A 20,394-nucleotide genomic window follows, 5' to 3' on the forward strand; every position below is an offset into this window, starting at 1 on the left:
ACTAATTACAATTAATTCTGTAAGAACAGAAGTCATCCTTCTTTTGATTCAAGTAATGTCTTTAACTTGGTACACAGGAAGAAGACATCAATAAATACAGACCACAATATCTGAATCAATCAATTTCTAGAAAGTTAAGGCTAACTGAATACTTTAACTTTGTCAAATTTAGATTAAAGATAATAACCATTCATACCCTCCTAGAAAGAAGGAATTTGTATCAAGTTACAAGAGAGGCAACATGCTCACTTTAAAGTGGTCATTTGGATTGAAGAAACCTATCAAATAGTGTTACACTGCATGAACCTAAGCAGATCAGCTGATATTTCTAATATTTACTTGGAAAAATGTTTAATAAAAATATTGTCAACCTCAAAAAGGGAGACAGAGAACCTGCATGAAGGAGAGAACAAAATTAGTGCAATGGCAAACTGCCTAGACAAACCTTGCAAACACAAGAGAATATATGTAAGTCATGTATCAAGGAGGCAATATTAACTGCAATTAGGTTAGTGACTTCTACAGAACTGTGGGGAAAAAAATTTAGTTATAAGATCCAGAAGGGCTTGGTCAGACAGATCTAACTCCAAGGATTTTAAATGTATTCCCAGAATTCCTTAGTCATTAAAAAGCTTATAAATAACTCCTACTTGTTAACACTGTAAAATATGAGTAAAATTTTTCAAATATTGGTTATATACATTTGGAAATCAATCTTCCTGGGAGAAAAAAAAAAACAATGGAGAGATTGGTTTTTAAAAATATAAACAGAGAGGCCAGCGCCGTGGCTCACTTGGCTAATCCTCCGCCTGCGGCGCCAGCATCCCATATGGGCACTGGGTTCTAGTCCCGGGCGCTCCTCTTTCGGTCCAGCTCTCTGCTGTGGCCCGGGAAGGAAGTGGAGGATTGCCCAAGTGCTTGGGCGCCTGCACCAGCCTGGGAGACCAGGAAGAAGCGCCTGGCTCCTGGCTTCGGATAGGCACAGCGCACCGGCCGTGGTGGCCACTTGGGGGGTGAACCAACGGAAGGAAGACCTTTCTCTCTGTCTCTTTCTCTATCTGTTAAAAAAAAAAAAAAAAATATATATATATATATATATATATATATATAAATAAAAACAGAGGCCAGTTCTAAAAACAGAGGCCAGTTCTGTGGCACAGCAGGTTAACTGCCATCTGCAGTGCTGGCACCCCATATAAACTCTAGTTCAAGTCCCAGCTAATTCACTTCTAATCCAGCTCCTTGCTAATGTGCCTGGGAAAGCAGCAGAAGACGGCCCAAGTACTTGGGCCCTTGCACCCACGTAGGAGACCTAGAAAAAACTCCTGGCTCCTGGTTTTGGATTGGCCCAACTCCAGCCATTGCAGCCATTTGGGGAGTGAAACAGCAGATGGATGATCTCTCTGCCTTGCCTCTCTCTCTGTGTAACTCTGCCTTTCAAATAATAAATAAATCTTAAAAAGAAATAAATTCTCGAAGTGATACATGTGTCACTATTTAACAAAACTGAAGATGAAAGAATACCAGTTAATATTGCTTTTAAAGACTTAACAAATGTAACCCTTAAAAAATATTTTAAGAGATTTACTAACAATCAATTTCTGTAGTACAGTTTTACTTTCTGCTGCTAATGATTGTTCTTTCAGTATCATATTAGAAATCTGAGAAACACAAGTAGACACATTTTCTGGAACAGATGTGAGAGATCCAAGTGCTGTTGTAGTAATGGTGTCTAATGCAAAGACACTGGAAGACAGCAGATTACCTATAACAAAAAAAAAATAAATAAATAAAAATATAAAACGACATAAATATACTTATGCAGTTAGAACCACTTTAAAGAGGTTACCAAAATGATATCCTTACTATAGAATCTGTAATAACAAATAAGTTTAAAAGAACTGCCTGGGGCCAGCACTGTGGTGTAGTCAGTAAGGCTGTCACCTGCAGCAATGGCATTCCATATGGGTGCCAGTTTAGACCAGGCTGCTCCACTTCAGATCCAACTCCCTGCTATGTGCCTGGGAAAGCAGCAGAGGATGGTCCAAGTGCTTGGGCTCCTGAACCCACATGGGAAACCAGGATGAAGCTCTTGGCTCCTGGCTTTAGCTTGGCCCAGCCCTGAACATTGTGGCCATTTGGGGAGTGGATGGACTCGGGGATAGAAGATCTCTCTCTTGTGAATTTCTCTGGCTCCCTTTCTCTGTAACTCTGACATTCAAAAAAATAAATATTTTAAAAAAGGAAAAAAAAATGGCCGGCACTGCGGCTCAATAGGCTAATCCTCCGCCTGCAGCGCCGGCACCCCAGGTTCTAGTCCCGGTTGGGGCGCCGGATTCTGTCCTGGTTGATTCTTTTCCAGTCCAGCTCTCTGCTGTGGCCCAAGTGCTTGGGCCCTGCACCTGCATGGGAGACCAGGAGGAAGCACCTGGCTCCTGGCTTCGGATCAGCGCAGCGTGCCAGCTGTAGAGGCCATTTCGGGGGTGAACCAATGGAAGGAAGACCTTTCTCTCTGTCTCTCTTACTTTCTAACTCTGCCTGTCAAAAAAAAACAAAGAAAAAAAAAAAAAACTGTCTCACTGGGACAGGAACTGTAGCATAGCCAGTTCAGCCACTGTTTGGGATACCCACATCCCATACTGGAGGACCAGTTCGAGTCCCAGCTCTTCCATTTCCAGTCCAGCTACTTGCTAATGTGTCTTGGAAAGTTCCTGATAAAATTCTGGGTTCCTTGTTTCAGTATGGCTCAACCCAGGCTATTGCAGTCATTCAGGGAGTGAACCAGCAGATGGAGGACCTCTTTTCACTCACTCACTCTGCCTTTCAAATAAATAAAACTTTTTAAAAAATTGCTCACTCTATAAGCAAGGAAATATTTATTTATTTATCTGAAAGTCAGAGTTACACAGAGAGAGGAGAGGCAGAGAGGTCCTCCATCCTCCATTGGTTCACTCCCCAACTGGCAGCAACGGCTGGAGCTGCGCCAATCTGAAGCCAGGGGCCAGGAGCTTCCTCTGGGTCTCCCATGTGGGTACAGGAGCCCAAGGACTTGGGACATCTTCCACCGTTTTGTCAGGCCATAGTAGAGAGCAGGATCGGAAACGGAGCAGCCAGGTCTTGAACTGGCGCCCATATGAGATGCCGGTGCTTCAGGCCAGCGCATTAACCCACTGTGCCACAGTGCCGGACCCAACCAAGGAAATGTTTAAAATGTACAATATGTGTTCCTAAGTGTTCAGTAAGCCCTTGATAATTTCTAAGTATATCAAACTCAACTCACAATAAATCAGAATTAGAATATTCTAAAACTAGTCTCTAACTAAAAATAACATGCAGTATTAGAATAGATAAGAGTTTACAGAAGAAAATAGAAGCTTGAATTCAGTAAAAAAAAATTAGTAGTAGGTTGGTTTAATACAACTAGAATCATTATGATTTTAATTTTAACTTCATTCTTATGTCTACATCTTCCAAATTTTTGATAATGAGGATATTTTCAGAACAACCAAATTAATAAATTTTAATTTTTACTTCATTTTTATGTGTCTACATCTTCCAAATTTTCAATAATTAGGATAATATTTTCAGAACAAATCTACTTAATAGCTTTTACTAGAGGGGGATAACACTGGAATGGTTAAAAATAATGATACACGACCATGTAGGGGATTACAGCCATTGGCAGTGACTAAAATTGCTCCAGCTCATTAAGCAAATCTGTTAGATGAGATAGGCAGAGACTTCAAGACCCAAGACAGGCAGGGCCTGCACTATGCCCCTCATAAACAGGAAGCAGCTATAAAAGATATGATTCTACACCCTTCAACAGCCCTTAGGATTAAGGGCTGGCGTCTCTCTGAGGGGGGAATAATGTAGGCAGGCAGACAGGATAAAATTTATTATATCTGTGAGCTGGAAGGCCATGCTTTCACTATACTCCTGTGTGATCTCATACCCCTACCTCATCCACGTGTATGCACACCTGCCCGTCAGGCTACGTAACCACTCCCCTTTGGAAGTGGATAAAAGGCCTGGAGCACAGTGGGCCCCTCCCTTTGTTGCCTTTTTTTTTTTTCTTTTATTTTTTTTTTTTTAATTTTTAATTTTTTTTTTTTTTTTTTCGACAGGCAGAGTGGACAGTGAGAGAGAGACAGAGAGAAAGGTCTTCCTTTTGCCGTTGGTTCACCCTCCAATGGCCGCCGCGGTAGCGCGCTGCGGCCGGCGCACCGCGCTGATCCGATGGCAGGAGCCAGGTGCTTCTCCTGGTCTCCCATGGGGTGCAGGACCCAAGCACTTGGGCCATCTTCCACTGCACTCCCTGGCCACAGCAGAGAGCTGGCCTGGAAGAGGGGCAACCGGGACAGGATCGGTGCCCCAACCGGGACTAGAACCCGGTGTGCCGGCGCCGCAAGGCGGAGGATTAGCCTAGTGAGCCGCGGCGCCGGCTTTTGTTGCCTTTTTGTCACCCTTGTTCTCATGCCTTGGGGTGAGTGGCCTTCAGGCTGCCTGCCCCCTGCCTTCCTGCCTGCACATGGCTTGCTCCAGGCCTGCTCTCTGCGTGGTATGGACCCCAACTTAATCTCTGAATTTTTCTATCTCCATTAGATAAAGCCCTTACTCTCCTATGCATTTCTCTCAATGAATAAAATCCTTAAAACTGGAAAAAAAAAACAACCACACAGACACTCCAGTTTTAAATGTTTACTCATTTTTATTTGCTTGGAAGGCAGAACAACAAAGAGAGAGGGAGAGAGACAGATCAATTTGCCAGCATCCACTGATTTACTCCTCAAATGCCCACACAGCTGGGAATAGGCCAAGCTAAAGCCAGGAGCCAAGAACTCCATCCAAGTCTCTCCCATCTGGGTGGCAGGGACTCAGGACACGAACCATGATCTGTTGTCTCCCTGGTAGATTAGTAGGAAGCTGGATCAGAGGTGGAGGTGGAACTTGGTCCCAAGTAGCAGACTAACCCTCTGTGCTACAATGACCCTAATACACACACACACATTCTGCAACTACAACCCTCAAAATAAGTATTCCAAAAGTAAAATAAGTTGAGAATGTTTAAGTAGACAAAATTTCTAGAAAGAGAACCAAGAAATTTAACAATAATACCTACAAGGAATGAGTCAGGGTCAGGGACAAGGGGACGTTTACTTCTAATGACTATACATTTGGCTATTAATAAACACAATTTATTTTATAGAAAATTGTGGGGGGCTTATATTTGTTTCAACTCAAAGAGGATGAAAACATTAATCCCTAGCGTAAACAGAGAGTATGTGCATTGAGAAAGGTACTAATGGTCAATGTCACCTGAGTATTTCACAATATTAAATGACCAGTTTTGATATTAGCCTCACACTAAAAACAAAAATCCAGAATAATTAGAAATGCCAGAACTTACCAAATAAGGTCTTGTGAATTTCTAGCATGGCCTTTTGTTTTGAGCTGCCATCCTTAATTAACTCTTCCATACCACTGAACAGATTATTCAAGTTTTTGCCAAAAATATCTTGAGCTTCTGCATTGTGTTGGTCAATTGCCTTCTTACGATCCAGTTTGGAATGGAGACCAGAAACATCTTTTGTAGTTTCTTCAACTGTGTTAAGCAACTATGTAAAATTAAAAAAAATAAATGTTGATAAGATGGACATGACAGCAGCAATCTAATGAAAAAATATCTTTTCTATACAAGGATATTTCTAGAGGAGAACTAATAGATTTTAAACATTGGATCAAATAAATGCTTAGTCTCACACTAACACAGCCAGAGGACCAGCAATGCTGATTTCCCATCTCCTAGTCATTCATTCAAGGAAGACTGACTTTGTCAATTTATTACAAAAAGCGTCTTCACAAAGTTTTCTATTATGTTTTTTTTTTTTTTTTTTTTGGCAGGCAGAGTGGACAGTGAGAGAGACAAAGACAGAGAGAAAGGTCTTCCTTTGCCGTTGGTTCACCCTCCAATGGCTGCCACGGCCAGCGTGCTGCAGCCAGCGCACCGCGCTGATCCGAAGACAGGAGCCAGGTGCTTTTCCTGGTCTCCCATGGGGTGCAGGGCCCTAGGACCTGGGCCATCCTCCACTACACTCCCGGGCCATAGCAGAGAACTGGCCTGGAAAAGGGGCAACCGGGACTAGAATCTGGTGTGCCGGTGCCGCTAGGCGGAGGATTAGCCTATTGAGCCACGTCACTGGCCTCTATTATGTTTTATTACCTCTCCAAAGTATACACAGTAAAAAATTAAATATTGCTATCATCTATCATTAGAATGTGTTAAATTCTTTTTTATTTATTTATTTGACAGAGTTAGATAGTGAGAGAGAGAGAGACAGAGAGAAAGGTCTTCCTTCCATTGGTTCACCCCCAAAATGGCCGCTACGTGGAAGCTAGGTGCTTCCTCCTGGTCTCCCAGGTGGGTGCAGGGGCCCAAGCACTTGGGCCATCCTCCACTACCTTCCCAGGCCACAGCAGAGAGCTGGACTGGAAGAGGAGCAGCTGGGACAAGAACCGAGTGCCCATATTGGATGCCGGCACCGCAGGCGGAGGATTAGCCAAGTGAGCCAGGGAGTAAATCAGTGGATGGAAAACACTCTGTGTAATTCTTTCAAATAAATATATAAATAAATCTTAAAAAAAAAAAAGATACTGTGATGGTAAAGAAAGCCCATGCATAGATGCATGTTACTTTGTTTGATAAGCACCTTGGTTTCTTGTGAGGTATTTAAAAAAAAAAAAAGAAAAAGAAATATCATTTAGGATGAATAGATAGAACCGCTCAATTAACGTTAAAGCAAAGAAAGTTACTTTTACTCATTCTCCAATTTCTTTAATGAAAGTAAAATCAAAACAAAGTACAAACCTTGCTGGCAGCATCATGAAGTTTCTCCTCAGTACTCTGCAAAGCCGATGTGATATATTCTTCTTTAATAAGCTGCAATTTGGTTTCTTGCAAATATTTTTGAGTGGTTTCAAGTTCCTGTGACTTATTTTGCAGGTCAGTTTTACACTGGTCAAGCTCATTTTTATTATCCATAAACAACTCTGTAACCTAAATATAGTACAGTTAACACCTTTTGTTAAGAACGCAAAAATGTTGATCTGGTTGGTAAGATACTCAGCTAACTCATAATATACTAACAGAAGAAGGAGAAAAATTATTTCCATGAAAAGTTATAATGAATTACTAGGCAGGTTAGCATAATTTATATTATATCTGGTTTCTTCCTATAATCTTACTCAAAACTTTGAGATTCATAAACAGGTCTGTTGTAGTTGTATTAGTTCTTCAGTTCCTTTGAACACTGTCAGTAGATCTGAATGTGAGGGTATTAATGTGAGGGTGGCATCAAAGCGTCAGGTCTCCCCACCTAATCCAGTTACTGCTTTTATTTAACACCCAATCTCTTTCAATATCTGTATTCCTTCATCTAGTAAACATCTAAATGAAAATGCCTCAGCACTCACTGGTTTGTAACTTTAACAACAAAACTGCACAATTCAGTTACAGTCATGCATGACTAACAATGATTTGGTCAATGATGGACTGTATTTATGATGGTGATCCTGTAAGATTATAACAGAGTTGAAAAATTCGTATAACCTAGTGAGTGATGTCAGGCATCATAGCACAACTTATCACTCACTTGTTTCTGGTGATCTGTTGTAAACAACCCCACTGCACTACCAATTATATAAAGTACAGCACATAGGGACAGATTTTTGTCTAGCAGTTAAGATACCACTTGATACACCCACACCCCGTGTCACAGTGTTTCCATTTGAGTCTCAATTTCAGCTGTTCCAAATTCCAGCTTCCTGCTCATGTGCACCCTGGGAAGCAGCAGGCCAAGGCTCAACTGGTTATATTCTTGCCCCTTACATGGGAGACTCAGACTGAGTTCCTGGTTACTGGCTTCAGCCTGGCCCAGCCCTGGCCATTGCTGGCATTTGAGAAGTGAATGCTAGCAGATAAGAAACCTCTGTCCATCTCTCTCCCTTTTTCTCTCTCTCTTTCATATAAAAAAAATAAACTAAAAAAAAATTTAAGTATAGTACATAAAATTATGTATGGGTCATAATACCTGATAATAATAAATGGCTATGTTACTGGCTTATGTATTTATCCTACTTTAACAAAAGATTTATTTATTTGAAAGACAGAGTAACAGAGAGATCTTCCATCTGCTGGTTCACTCCCCAGATGGCTGCAACAGCCAGGGTCAGGAGCCTGGAACTCCATCTGAGCTTCCCACATGGGTGGCATTTGGGTGGTCTTCCAATGCTTACCCAGGCACATTAGCAGGGAGCTGGGTCAGAAGTCGATGAGCCAGGACTCAAACTCACATGGAATGTGCTCACATGGAATGCCAGCATCTCAGGCAATGCCTTAACTTGCTGTACCCCAATGCTGACTCCTACCCTGTGTGTATATATATATATATATATATATTTATCATTGTTAGAGTGTACTTCTATTTGTTAAAAAAAAAAAAAGTTTGCTGTGAAACAGTGTGCTGTGTTACACACAGCAGCCTCATATAGCTCATGTTTACCTTATCTCTTGATTATAGCAAGAGGCCATGTGGAGTGATGGACCCATTCCATCTAGCCTTGTGGGATATACCCTATACAGTTCATACAATGACAGAATCACCTAAAACGCATTTTCAGAACATATTCTAATTGTTAAGTGATGCATGACTAATTTCCTGCAACGCTGCATTAATATATCAAAATAGCTTTTTCATTATCACTGATAATAGCAAAACTATTATACAACTTACTTTCAGTACAAGAGTCAGCAAAAACAAACTTTAAAAGAAAAAACATAAGGTCCTTAATATTCTAAAATTTTCTTTTACTATCTGCTTTTCTTGTAACATTAAATATTGTTTTGAATACTTACCCTATTTAGCTCTTCCTCAACAGCACCAATTTTTTCCATCAGTTCTACAATCTGTTCTTCTTGAATAGTTAATTTTCCATTCATGGCTCTAAAATAAAGTTTAATGAGTTTAAAAATAATTTTCTTTAAAAATTTATTCTGACATAAATATGACAGTTACATAAACTCACCTCTACCATTTATCACCATCATGATAATGATGCTTGTCAATAAGCAATATAAATTGCCAAGAGCAAATATTCCTTGTGTTTCTTTTATAAATGAAAGACTTTTCTCTTGGCCTCCATTCTGAAAACAATCACTACCAAGGAGGAGAAACGTATGTGTGTATATTAAATCTGAGAAGCTAGAAAGCTGAAGGAAGACTGAAATGCAAAGGAGAGATGAGGAGGACACAAACTACAGTGTCTTTAACACGGCTATGGCATTCAAGATGCCCCCCCGGAGAATGCTAGAAAGACTTGAGACTTGAAGGCATCAGTTATCACAAGAGAAAGGGGTAAAGGGCTAAAACCTGAAAGACTGAATTAAAGTATGTATACAAGCAATTAATTATACCCCCAACACCCATATACATGTGCACACGCACACTCTAACGTACACATAGCCCATCATAAACAGCACTATCGCATCATCACAGAGCAGAGTTTCCCAGCCTCAGCACTTCTGATATTTTGAACCAAATAATTGTTTACTGGGGTGTGGGGGAGATGTCCTGTGCATTTAGATGTTTAGTAGCATGCCTGATCTCTCCCTACTAGATGCCAGCAGCATTCCCACTACCCAGTCCTGTCCCCACTCCAGTCACAACAATCAAAAAATACCTCAGGACATTGCTAAATGTCCATTGGGGGGTGCCTCTAACCTTGTGAGCCACAGATCTAAAACAACTGCATCAGAACTTCCAGCTTTACTTTCACTAGATACCGTGGAGGGTGGGAGTAAGGCTTATGGGCTGGAAACAGGCACTTAAGTGGAAATGACATACAGGATGGTCACATCCCAGGCCCCTTAGACCTATTCTAATCCAGTATCAGTAGCCAGAGTAATCTCCAAGTACAAAAAGTAATAATTTTGAAATGTATTTAGATCTAAATTATAATCAAAATCACTTTAGTGTGATCTTTTACTGAACTTTTTAAATAGATCTCAGGTTTTTTCATTAATTTCTAATTGTCATAATGTGTGATACTCTTCTGGTGCATATGCTAACTTTACAAATTCATTAGTTTAGATTATATGAGTATTACAGATTGTTTAATGATAAATTTTCCTATGTGACTTTAGTTTTTTTGGCTCTTTTAAAGATTTGTTTTATTTATTTGAAAGGAGATGTGTATGTATGTATGTATATATATATATATATATATAGAGAGAGAGAGAGAGAGAGAGAGAAAGAGAGAGATAGAGAGAGAGAGAAATATATATCTTCCATCCACTGATTCACTCCTTCAATGACTACAACAATCAGGGCTGGGCCTGGCTGAAGTCAGATGCCTGGAATTGCATCTGATTCTTCCATGTGGCAGCAGGGACACAAGTAGTTGGGCCATCTTCCACTACTCTCCCAGGCTCATTAGTAGGGAGCTGGATTGGAAGTAGAACAGCCAGAACTCAAACTGGTGCTCATATGGGATGTTGGCATCGCAGGTAGTGACTTAACCTGCTGACCCCAGCACCAGCCCCTGTTTGGGGCTGTTGGCAAAAAAAGTCTTTATAAATTATATTCTGCCTTTCTGTGGTTTTCAGATACATTTCTTCATAGTAAACACTATAGTGTTGCATTGTATTTTTCAGTTGTTTCTTTTTTTTTTTTTTTAAGATTTTATTTATTTATTTGAGAGGTAGAGTTACAGACAGTGAGGGAGAGACAGAGAAATGTTGTCTGTCCGCTGGTTCACTCCCCAAATGGCTGCAACAGCCAGAGCTGCACCAATGCCGATCCGAAGCCAGGAGCCAGGAGCTTCTTCTGGGTCTCCCACATGGGTTCAAGGGCCACCTTCTACTGCTTTCCCAGGACATAGCAGAGAGCTGGATGGGAAGAGGAGCAGCTGGGACTGGAACCAGTGTCCATATGGGATGCTGGCACCACAGGCGGAGGATTAACCTACTGCACCACCACAACGCCCCAGTTGTTTCATTTTACAGATATTCCATTATCTACCATTTTAGATTTTTTACACTTTTTTTTGATAAACACTTTTTGTGCTTTAAGTTTACTAGAAGAATGCTCTTGCTTTTAAGTAAAAATTAAACTGTCATAAAACAGCAAGGGGGAGGTAGGTAGTTAGTCTAGGAGATAAGAGGCCAACATCTCATATCAGAGTATCTGAGTTCAGTACCAGCTTGGCTTCTGATTCTAGTTTCCTGCTAGTGTAGACAACTGGGAGGCAACAGAACTCAGATAACTGGATCATTGCCACCATGAGAGTGACCTGGTTTGAGTGCCCAGCTTTAGCCCAGCCCAGCCCTGGTTGGCCATCGTAGGTATTTGGGGAGTGAATTTGTGGGTGGGAGTATTCTCCAACTATCTGTCTTACAAATAGTGAAAGAAAAAAGAAAATAGCAAGGGCATTTATTATTAGCTTCTAATTGTGTGAACTCCAGAGGTGGAATAAGATTCAATATTGTTTGATCCAGTAACCCAAGGTCCAATTTCTGCCTCTTCCCATTGCTGTCTGGCTAATGACTTTCTCCTAGAGCTGACCCTTCATCAAAGACAGTGGTCAGCAGCAGCACAGGAGCCACATGCTATCTCATGCATGTCCAATGCAGATGAGAAACTGCCCATCCTTTACCTATCGAAACTGACTAGGGGAATATCACTTAGTTCTGAGTTGGGTCCATCCATATGTGAACCAGTAACAGGCAAGGAAGTTGAGATTTACCTGCCTGATGGTCTTGACCCACTTGGTCATCCCTGGATCTGGAAATGGGGTCAAGGTTGGCTGCTACACTTGCAAAGGACAATCACTTCCCACAGGAAATTTGGATGCTGAAATGAGCGTTTAGTAGGCAACCAGTGTTACACGTGGTTTTGGTCCTCTATTTGCTGTTATTAATAAATTATTTGGACTTTTATACTATTTTTGACAGGCAGAGTTAGAACTATAGGCACACATTGTAGCAATGTCACTTTTCCAGCTGTGATATTGTTCCATACTAAGTGATAAGTACATGGGATTTCTCTTTTTTTTTTTTTTTTTGCAAACTCATACATCTATAATTATTTTTTTAGATCTATTTATTTATTTACTTGAAAGTCAGAGTTACACAGAGAGAGTAGAGAGGCAGAAAGAAAGAGAGGACTTCCATCCGCTAGTTCACTCCCCAAATGGCCGCAACAGCTGGAGCTGTGCCAATCCAAAGCAAGGAGCCAGGGGCTTCCTCCGAGTCTCCCACACAGGTGCAGGGGCCCAAGGACTTGGGCCATCCTCCACTGCCTTCCCAGGCCATAGAGCAGAGAGCTGGATAGGAGGAGGAGCAGCTGGGACTAGAACCAGCGCCCATATGGGATGCTGGCACCGCAGGCGGAAGATTAACCTACTGCGCCACAGTGCCAGCCCCAAATCTATAATTATTTTAAAATATAAAGTTAAAAAAATATTTTCTAAGTGTCTGATTACTTTATGATTAAATCAAAAACAGGGATGTGGCTGGCGCTGTGGCGCAGCAGGTTAACGCCCAGGCCTGAAGCGCCAGCATCCCATATGGGCGCAGGTTCAAGACCCGGCTGCTCCACTTCTGATCCAGCTCTCTGCTGTGGTCTGGGAAAGCAGTAGAGGGTGGCCCAAGTCCTTGGGCCCCTGAACCTGCGTGGGAGACCCAGAGTGAGCTCCTAGCTCCTGGCTTCGGATCAGCGCAGCTCCGGCTGTTGTGGCCAATTGGGAAGTGAACCAACGGATGGAAGACCTCTCTCTCTCTCTCTCTGCCTCTCCTCTCCCTGTGTAACTCTTTCAAATAAATAAATCTAAATAAATAAATAAATAAAATAAAAACAACACGGGTTGGCACTGTGATGCAGCTGATTAAGCCACTACCTACGACACCAGTATCCCAGATGAGTGCTGGTTTGAATCCCAGCTACTCCATTTCCCAGCTACTTGCTTATGTGCCTGGGAAGGCAGACTGGGGCCCTGTCCATGCATGTAGGAGTTCCAAATGGTTTTCTGGCTCCTGGCTTCGGCTTGGTCCAGCTCCAGGTGTTGAGGCCATTTGGGAAGTGAACCAGTGGATATAAGAGACTCTCTTCTCTTTCCCCCTCTTTCTCTGTAACTCTGCCTTTCAAATAAATAAACAAAACTTTTGAAGAAAGAGTTGTGAGGGAACTTTAAAAAGTTCACAGAAAAATGGAATTAAAATATAAAGTACATCTTCCACAAACTTTTTCAAGTAACCTACTACAGGCACTAACAAGAAGCTAGAGGGACCAGCTCTGTGGTGCAGTAGGTTAATCCTCTACCTGTGGTGCCAGCATCCAATATGGGTGCCAGTTCTGGTCCTGGATGTTCCTCTTCTGATACAGCTCCCTGATGTGGCCAGGGAATGCAGTAGAAGATGGCCCAGGCATTTGGGCCCCTGCACCCATGTGGGAGAGCTAGAAGAAGCTCCTGGCTTTGGATCAGCCCAGGTCTGGCCATTGTGGCCATTTGGGGAGTGAACCAGCAGATGGGAGACCTTTCTCTATCTCTCCCTCTCACTGTCTGTAATTCTACCTGTCAAATAAATAAACAAAATCTTTAAAAAAGAAAATCTTTAAAGGCCAAGATCCAAGATAAGGTAGGAGTTCCTCCTGATGTGCAGATTGGTCTTTGCTGGCAAGCAATTAGAGGATGGATGAACTTTATCTGACAGTCAAAAGGATTATCCTTTTCATCTTGTTCAGAGTCTTTGTGGTGGTACTAAGAAAAGGCAGAAGTCTCACACCACTCCTAAGAAGAATAAGCATAAGAGAAAGAAGGTTAAGCTGGTGCCCTGCAATACTACCAGGGGGATGAGAACGACAAAATTGGTTGCCTTCATCGGAATGCCCTTAGGATGAAAGTGATGCTGAAAATTTTACTGCTAGCCTCTTTGACAAATGTGGCAAATGTTTTCTGATTTACTGCTTTAACAAACAAGAAGACAAGTAACTATACATGAAGAGTTAATAAGAACTAATATTTAACAAAAAGAAAACACATATTCCAACCCCAAACCGAGGCTTACCTGAAATTTTCTTCAGAAATGTACACACCATTCTTCTCTCGGGCTGCAGCAAGATCTCGTTTCAGGCGCTCTATCTCTTCTGTATACTCCTACAGAAGAAGAATGTTGTAGCTGTCAATGTAGTACTTTCAGTTTTCATTCAGTTTGGGAAGATATGCAACAAACAAAACATGAAGTTAGCCCTCCGGTTTCTAAGACATAACGTATAATTAAAATAACCATACTTTTAAATCAGAATTAGTTTATTTAGAAATGCTCATAAAGGCTTTCTACAGTTTAAAAGCTCCTTTAAATGGTCTCATTACAAACTTACTTTTAAACTGTCTATCCAATTATAAGTTATTAAATAACTACTGAAAAGTAATCAAAGACAAGTAATATTGTGAGGGATGATTATGTTCCATGAATAAGTCTGTTGTATGGAACACAACAGAGAAACCAGAAATGGGTCCACCCAAATGTGGAAAAATTGATAAGCTGGACCCCACTAAAAAGCTTTTGCTCTGTAAAATCCCATGTGAAGAAGATGAGAGACAACACAACTGTAGAAAATACTTGCAAACCATTGTATGCAATGATGGACTAATACCTAGAATATATTATAAACTCTCAAACTACAACTTAAAAAATGACATCCAATTAAAAAATTGGCCTGAAGGAATGAAAAGAAAATACACAAATATCAAATAAAAACATAAAAAGACATTCAACATCTTTAGCCACTAAAGAAATGCAAGTTAAAAATCACCAGATACATAATTTTCATTACAGTTACCAGAATGGCTAAAAATAAATGCTTATAAAATAATGTTAACAGTAGTTTTATTTGTAATATGCCCAAACTGAAGTTAACCCATATGACATTCAATAGGCAAATGATTATACACACCGTATATATTGTGAAATATTATTATTCAACACTAAAAAAAGAAGGATCTACTAATAGCAAAGACTCTAGAGAATTATGCTGAGTTAATAAAGACAACCCCAAAAGTTTACATACTATATGATCCCATTCAATAACTTGTCTGAAGGGCTGGCAAAGTGGCACAGCAGGTTAAGCCATGGCCTGCAATGTTTCTGATCCAGCTCCCTGCTAATGCGCCTAGGAAAACAGCAGAAGACGGCCCAAGTCCTTGGGCCCCTGTAACCATGTGGGAAACCCCGAAGAGGCTCCTGTCTCCTGACTTCGGATCAGCTCAGCTCCAGCCATTGCATCCATTTGGGGAATAAACCAGTAGATGGAAGAACTCTTTCTCTTTCTCCCTGTAACTCTTTCAAATAAATAAAATAAATATTAAAAAGAAAATGGCCAAAGTACTTGGGTCCTTCACACCCACATAGGAGACTTGGATGGTGTTCCAGACAAGTATGAAGGCATTTGGGGAGTGAACCAGAAGATGGAAGAGCTCTCTGTCTCCCTTTCCCTCCCTCCTCTCTGTAATTCTGCCTTTAAAGTAAATAAAATAAATCTTTAAAAGGAAAAAGAGTCTGGCCGGTGCCGCGGCTCAACAGGCTAATCCTCCACCTGCGGCGCTGGCACACCGGGTTCTAGTCCCAGTCGGGGTGCTGGATTCTGTCCCGGTTGCCCCTCTTCCAGGCCAGATCTCTGCTATGGCCCGGGAGTGCAGTGGAGGATGGCCCAAGTGCTTGGGCCCTGCACCCGCATGGGAGACCAGGAGAAGCACCTGGCTCCTGGCTTCGGATCGGCGCGGTGTGCCGGCTGCAGCGGCCATTGGAGGGTGAACCAACAGTAAAGGAAGACTGTCTCTCACTATCCACTCTGCCTGTCAAAAAAGAAAAAAAGAGAAAGAAAAAGAGTCTAGGGGCCAGCGTCATGGCTCACTTGGTTAATCCTCCACCTGCAGCACCGGCATCCCATATGGGCGCTGGGTTCCAGTCCCGGGTGCTCCTCTTCTAGTCCAGCTCTCTGCTGTGGCCCGAGAAGGTAGTGGAGGATGGCCCAGGTGCTTGGGCCCCTGCACCCACATGGGAGACCAAGAGAAAGCACCTGGCTCCTGGCTTCAGATCAGCATAGTTCCAGCTGTAGAGGCTATTTAGGGGGTGAACCAATGGAAGGAAAACCTTTCTCTCTGTCTCTCTCTCTCTCACTGTCTAACTCTGTCAAATAAAAAAAAAGAAAAAAGTCTAAACTGACAAAATTCTATAAATAGGACAGATCAGTGTGTACTAGGGATGAGGAATGGGAGGTAGGAGGTGAGAAAGTAGCAGTTATACAAAGGCAGTATAAGGAATTCTGGTGGTAATGGAACTGTTCAGTACCTAACATGACAAAATTGTTCAGAATTAAATGCATACAAACGTGTGTGTGCACCTACGAATGTAAGGAAAATGGGAAATAAGAACAACAAATTGTTATTAATATCTATATCCTTGTGTTGGGATACTAAAGTTTGACAAAATGCACCAAATTTCATTCTGTGATCTTACAACTGCACGTGAATCTAAAATTTTCTCAATACAAATTTTTTAAAAAGCAAAAAAAGGACACTGACAAGAAAAGGAAAAGCTGGGCCAGTGCTGTGCCGTAGTGGGTTAAGCCTCTGCCTACAGCGCTGAAATCCTATACGGGTGCTGGTTCACATTCTGTCTGCTCCATTTCCGATCTAGCTCCTTGCTAATGGCCTGGGGGAGCAGTAGAATATAGCCCAAGTGCTTGGACCCCTGCACCCACATGGGAGACCTGGAAGAAGTTCCTGGCTCCTGGCTTCGGATCAGCACAGCTCTGGGCGTTGCAGCCAGTTGGGGAGTGAACCAGTGGATGGAAGACCTCTCTGTCTATAACTCAGCCTTTCAAATAAACAAATCTTTCTCTTTTTTTTTTTTCATTTGAAGGACAGAGTTACAGAGAGAGGTAGATTCAGAGAGAGAGGTCTTTCATCCGCTGGTTCACTCTCCAGATGGCCCAAGTCCTAGGGCCCCTGCACCCACATGGGAGACCTGAAAGAAGCTCCTGGCTCCTGCCTTCGGATCAGTACAGCTCCAACCATTGCGGCCATCCGGGGAGTGAACGAGGGGATGGAAGACCTCTCTCTGTCTCTAGCTCTCTGTGTAACTCTTTCAAATAAATAAAATAGATCTTATTTATATTTATTAAATAAAAGATAAAAAAAAATAAAAAAAGAAAGAAGAAAACAGACCACAAGAGCTGGCTTAGTAGCACAGCGAGTTAATGCCCAGGCTTGAAGCACCGGCATCCCATATGGGCACCAGTTTGAGACCTGGCTGCTCCACTTCCAATCCAGCTTTCTGCTATGGCCTGGGAAAGCAGTGGAAGATGGCCCAAGTCCCTGGGCCCTTGAACCCATGTGGGAGACCCAGAAGAAGCTCTTGGCTCCTGGCTTTGGATCGGCGCAGCTTTGGCTGTTGCAGCCAATTGAGGAGGAGTGAACTAGCGGATGGAAGACCTCTCTCTCTCTGTGACTTTCAAATAAATAAAATCTTTAAAAAAAAATAGATCAGAAGTGTTGGAGATCATATGCACATTGCTGGTACAAAGGTAAAATTGTATGGCCACTTTGGAAACATTTCTTAAAAAGCTGGAAATACATATACTATTCAAGCCCCTAGGTATCTAGGCAAGAGAAATTAAAACCTTTCAGCACAAACACAAGTACAGGAATGTATATTGCAGCATTACTGGGAATGATCCACAGGTCCACTGACTGGTGAACGCATGAAATAAAAAAGATATTATCCATATAGGGCCGGCGCTGTGGCTCACTTGGCTAATCCTCCACCTGCGGTGCTGGCATCCCATTATGGGTGCCGGGATCTAGTCCTGGCTGCTTCTCTTCCAGTCCAGCTCTCTGCTGTGGCCTGGGAAGGCAGTGGAGGATGGCCCAAGTGCTTGGGCCTCTGCACTCACATGGGAGACCAGGAAGAAGCGCCTGGCTCCTGGCTTCGGATCGGCGCAGCCCTGGCCATATCGGCCATTTAGGGAGTGAACCAACGGAAGGAAGACCTTTCTCTCTGTCTCTCCCTCTCACTGTCTATAACTCTACCTGTCAAATAAAAAATTAAAAAATTAAAAAGAAAAGAAAAAAAAGATATTATCCATATAATTGAATACTACTTAGCAAAAATAATAAATGAACTATTGGTATATAAAACAAATATGGAAGCCCAAATACTATGCCAAGAAGCCAGATGAAAAAATCAAATATTATATGATTCCATTTCAGCAAAAGAAATCTATAGACAAAAGGCAGATCATTGAGTGACTGCCTGATTGCAAAGGAACAATGGCAAAACTCAACAGTGATAAAACTTTTCTGAAACAAAATCATGTTTTACACTACTCTATTAACATACCGAAAAGCATTGAATTGCATGCTTCCAACGGGTGAATATTCTGGTATATAAATTCTGAGTATTTTTGTCAATGTAAATAAATTGCAAATATTGCTAAAGTACCATCTCAATGATAGAAAAAACATTTTAACCTTAAAATATTAAACCACTCATAAAATAGTCTGCCACAGGTGACATAACAAATCTTGCTTAACAACTAATTGCTTCATTTACTTATTTTCAAATTTGTCCAAAAAAAAAGTATACTACACCATAAAAGTTCCAAAGTACCTTAATAAGAGCTTTTTTGGTGAGTTTCTGATTAACTTCGGGCTTATTCAATATGTTCTTTGCTCTATGTGCATACTCCAGTGTACTGAGAGTTTCCTGTTATGAAAAGGAAAAGTCAACTACTAAAGATATCACAATAACAGAGCACAATGATATAAAATGTACTACTGATAAACCAAATATAATGTAATATGTATCATATAATAATTTGTTATATCTAATCTAAAAATCAACTCATAAAGACTACAACCAACCTTTAAAAAGGAAGTTGGGGCTGGCACTGTGGTGTAGCAAGTAAAGCCGCTGCCTGCAGTGCCGGCATCCCATATGGGCACCAGTTCCAGTCCCGACTTCTCTACTTCCAATCCAGCTCCCTGCTGATGGCCTGGGAAAGCAGTAGATGATGGCCCAAGCTCTTGGGCCCCTGCACCCATGTGGGAGACCTGGAAGAGGCTCCAGCTCCTGGCTTCAAATTGGCCCAGCTCTGGCCATTGTGGCCATCCGGGGAATGAACCAGTGGATGAAGACCTGTCTCTCTTTCTCTCTTTCGGCCTCTGCCTCTCTGTAACTCTTTCAAATAAATAAATAAATCTTCAAAATAAATAAAAAGTAAAAACGAAGGTATTCAAAAGATTTTTATCTTTCTTTCTTTCTCTTCAATTCCAGGGTTCCTTAGACAAGTCTTAAATCCAATAAATTCAGGGTAAGACTTAGGGCACAGTGGGTTAAACTGCTTTACTCCCCAAATGCCTGTAACAGCTGGGGCTTGTCCAGGACAAAACTAGGAGTCTGAAGCCCTCATTGTGGCATAGTGGGTTAAGTCACCACATACAGCACTGGCATCCCAGATGGGTGCTGGTTTTTGTCCCAACTGTTCCTCTTCCAATCTAGCTCTCTGTTTATGGCCTGGCAAAGTACTGGAAGATGGCCCAAGTGCTTGGGCCCCTGCACCCACAAGGGAGACCCATAAGAAGCTCCTGGCTTCAGATTGGTCCAGGCAACGTCGTTGTGGCCATTAGGAAGTGAACCAGCAAATGCAAGACCTCTCTCTCTGTCTCTTCCTCTTTCTGTGTAACTCTGACTTTCAAATAAATAAATAAATAAATATTTTTAAAAATGTCTCCCAGGAAGGATAATTTTTTCAGTGGTGTCTTTCTTTATATGCCCATATGCAATATTTAGATTCTTATATACTGAATGAATGAAGCCAGTTATTTAACTTTTAAAACATGTGATGGGGGGCTGGCACTGTAGTGTAAGGGGTAAAGCTGCTGCCTGCAGTGCCGGCTTCCCATATGGGCACCAGTTCAAGTGCCAGCTGTTCTACTTCGATCCAGCTTTCTGCTATGGCCTGAGAAAGCAGTGGAAGATGGCCCAAGTCCTTGGGCCTCTACACCCATGTGGGAGACCTGGAAGAAGCTCCTGACTCCTGGCTTCGGACTGGCGCAGCTCTAGCCATTGTGGACAATTGGGGAGTGAACCAGCGGATGGAAGACCTACCTACCTCTCTCTCTCTCTCTTTAGCGGATGGAAGACCTACCTACCTCTCTCTCTCTCTCTCTGCCTCTCCTTCTCTCTCTAACTCTGAGTTTCAAATAAAAATAAATAAATCTTAAAAAAAAAATGTGATGGGCCAGTGCTGTGGCACAGTGGGTTAAAGCTGCCAC

General features: G+C 41.9%; 1 protein-coding gene across 1 annotated transcript in view; it reads right to left on the reverse strand.

Annotated features, from left to right (window-relative positions):
* KIF11 (kinesin family member 11) overlaps positions 1–20,394 on the reverse strand; it is a 58,630-nt gene that overhangs the window by 20,414 nt on the left and 17,822 nt on the right. The window contains exons 9-14 of the mRNA XM_062214563.1: positions 18,728–18,823; positions 14,123–14,211; positions 8,915–9,002; positions 6,869–7,057; positions 5,411–5,618; positions 1,593–1,765 (exon numbers count right to left, since the gene is read on the reverse strand). Coding sequence (XP_062070547.1) covers positions 1,593–1,765; positions 5,411–5,618; positions 6,869–7,057; positions 8,915–9,002; positions 14,123–14,211; positions 18,728–18,823 — 843 coding nt within the window. The remainder of the gene's footprint in view (positions 1–1,592; positions 1,766–5,410; positions 5,619–6,868; positions 7,058–8,914; positions 9,003–14,122; positions 14,212–18,727; positions 18,824–20,394) is intronic.

This window comes from Lepus europaeus, chromosome 17, assembly GCF_033115175.1.
Source record: "Lepus europaeus isolate LE1 chromosome 17, mLepTim1.pri, whole genome shotgun sequence".
Taxonomy (NCBI): Eukaryota; Metazoa; Chordata; class Mammalia; order Lagomorpha; family Leporidae; genus Lepus; species Lepus europaeus.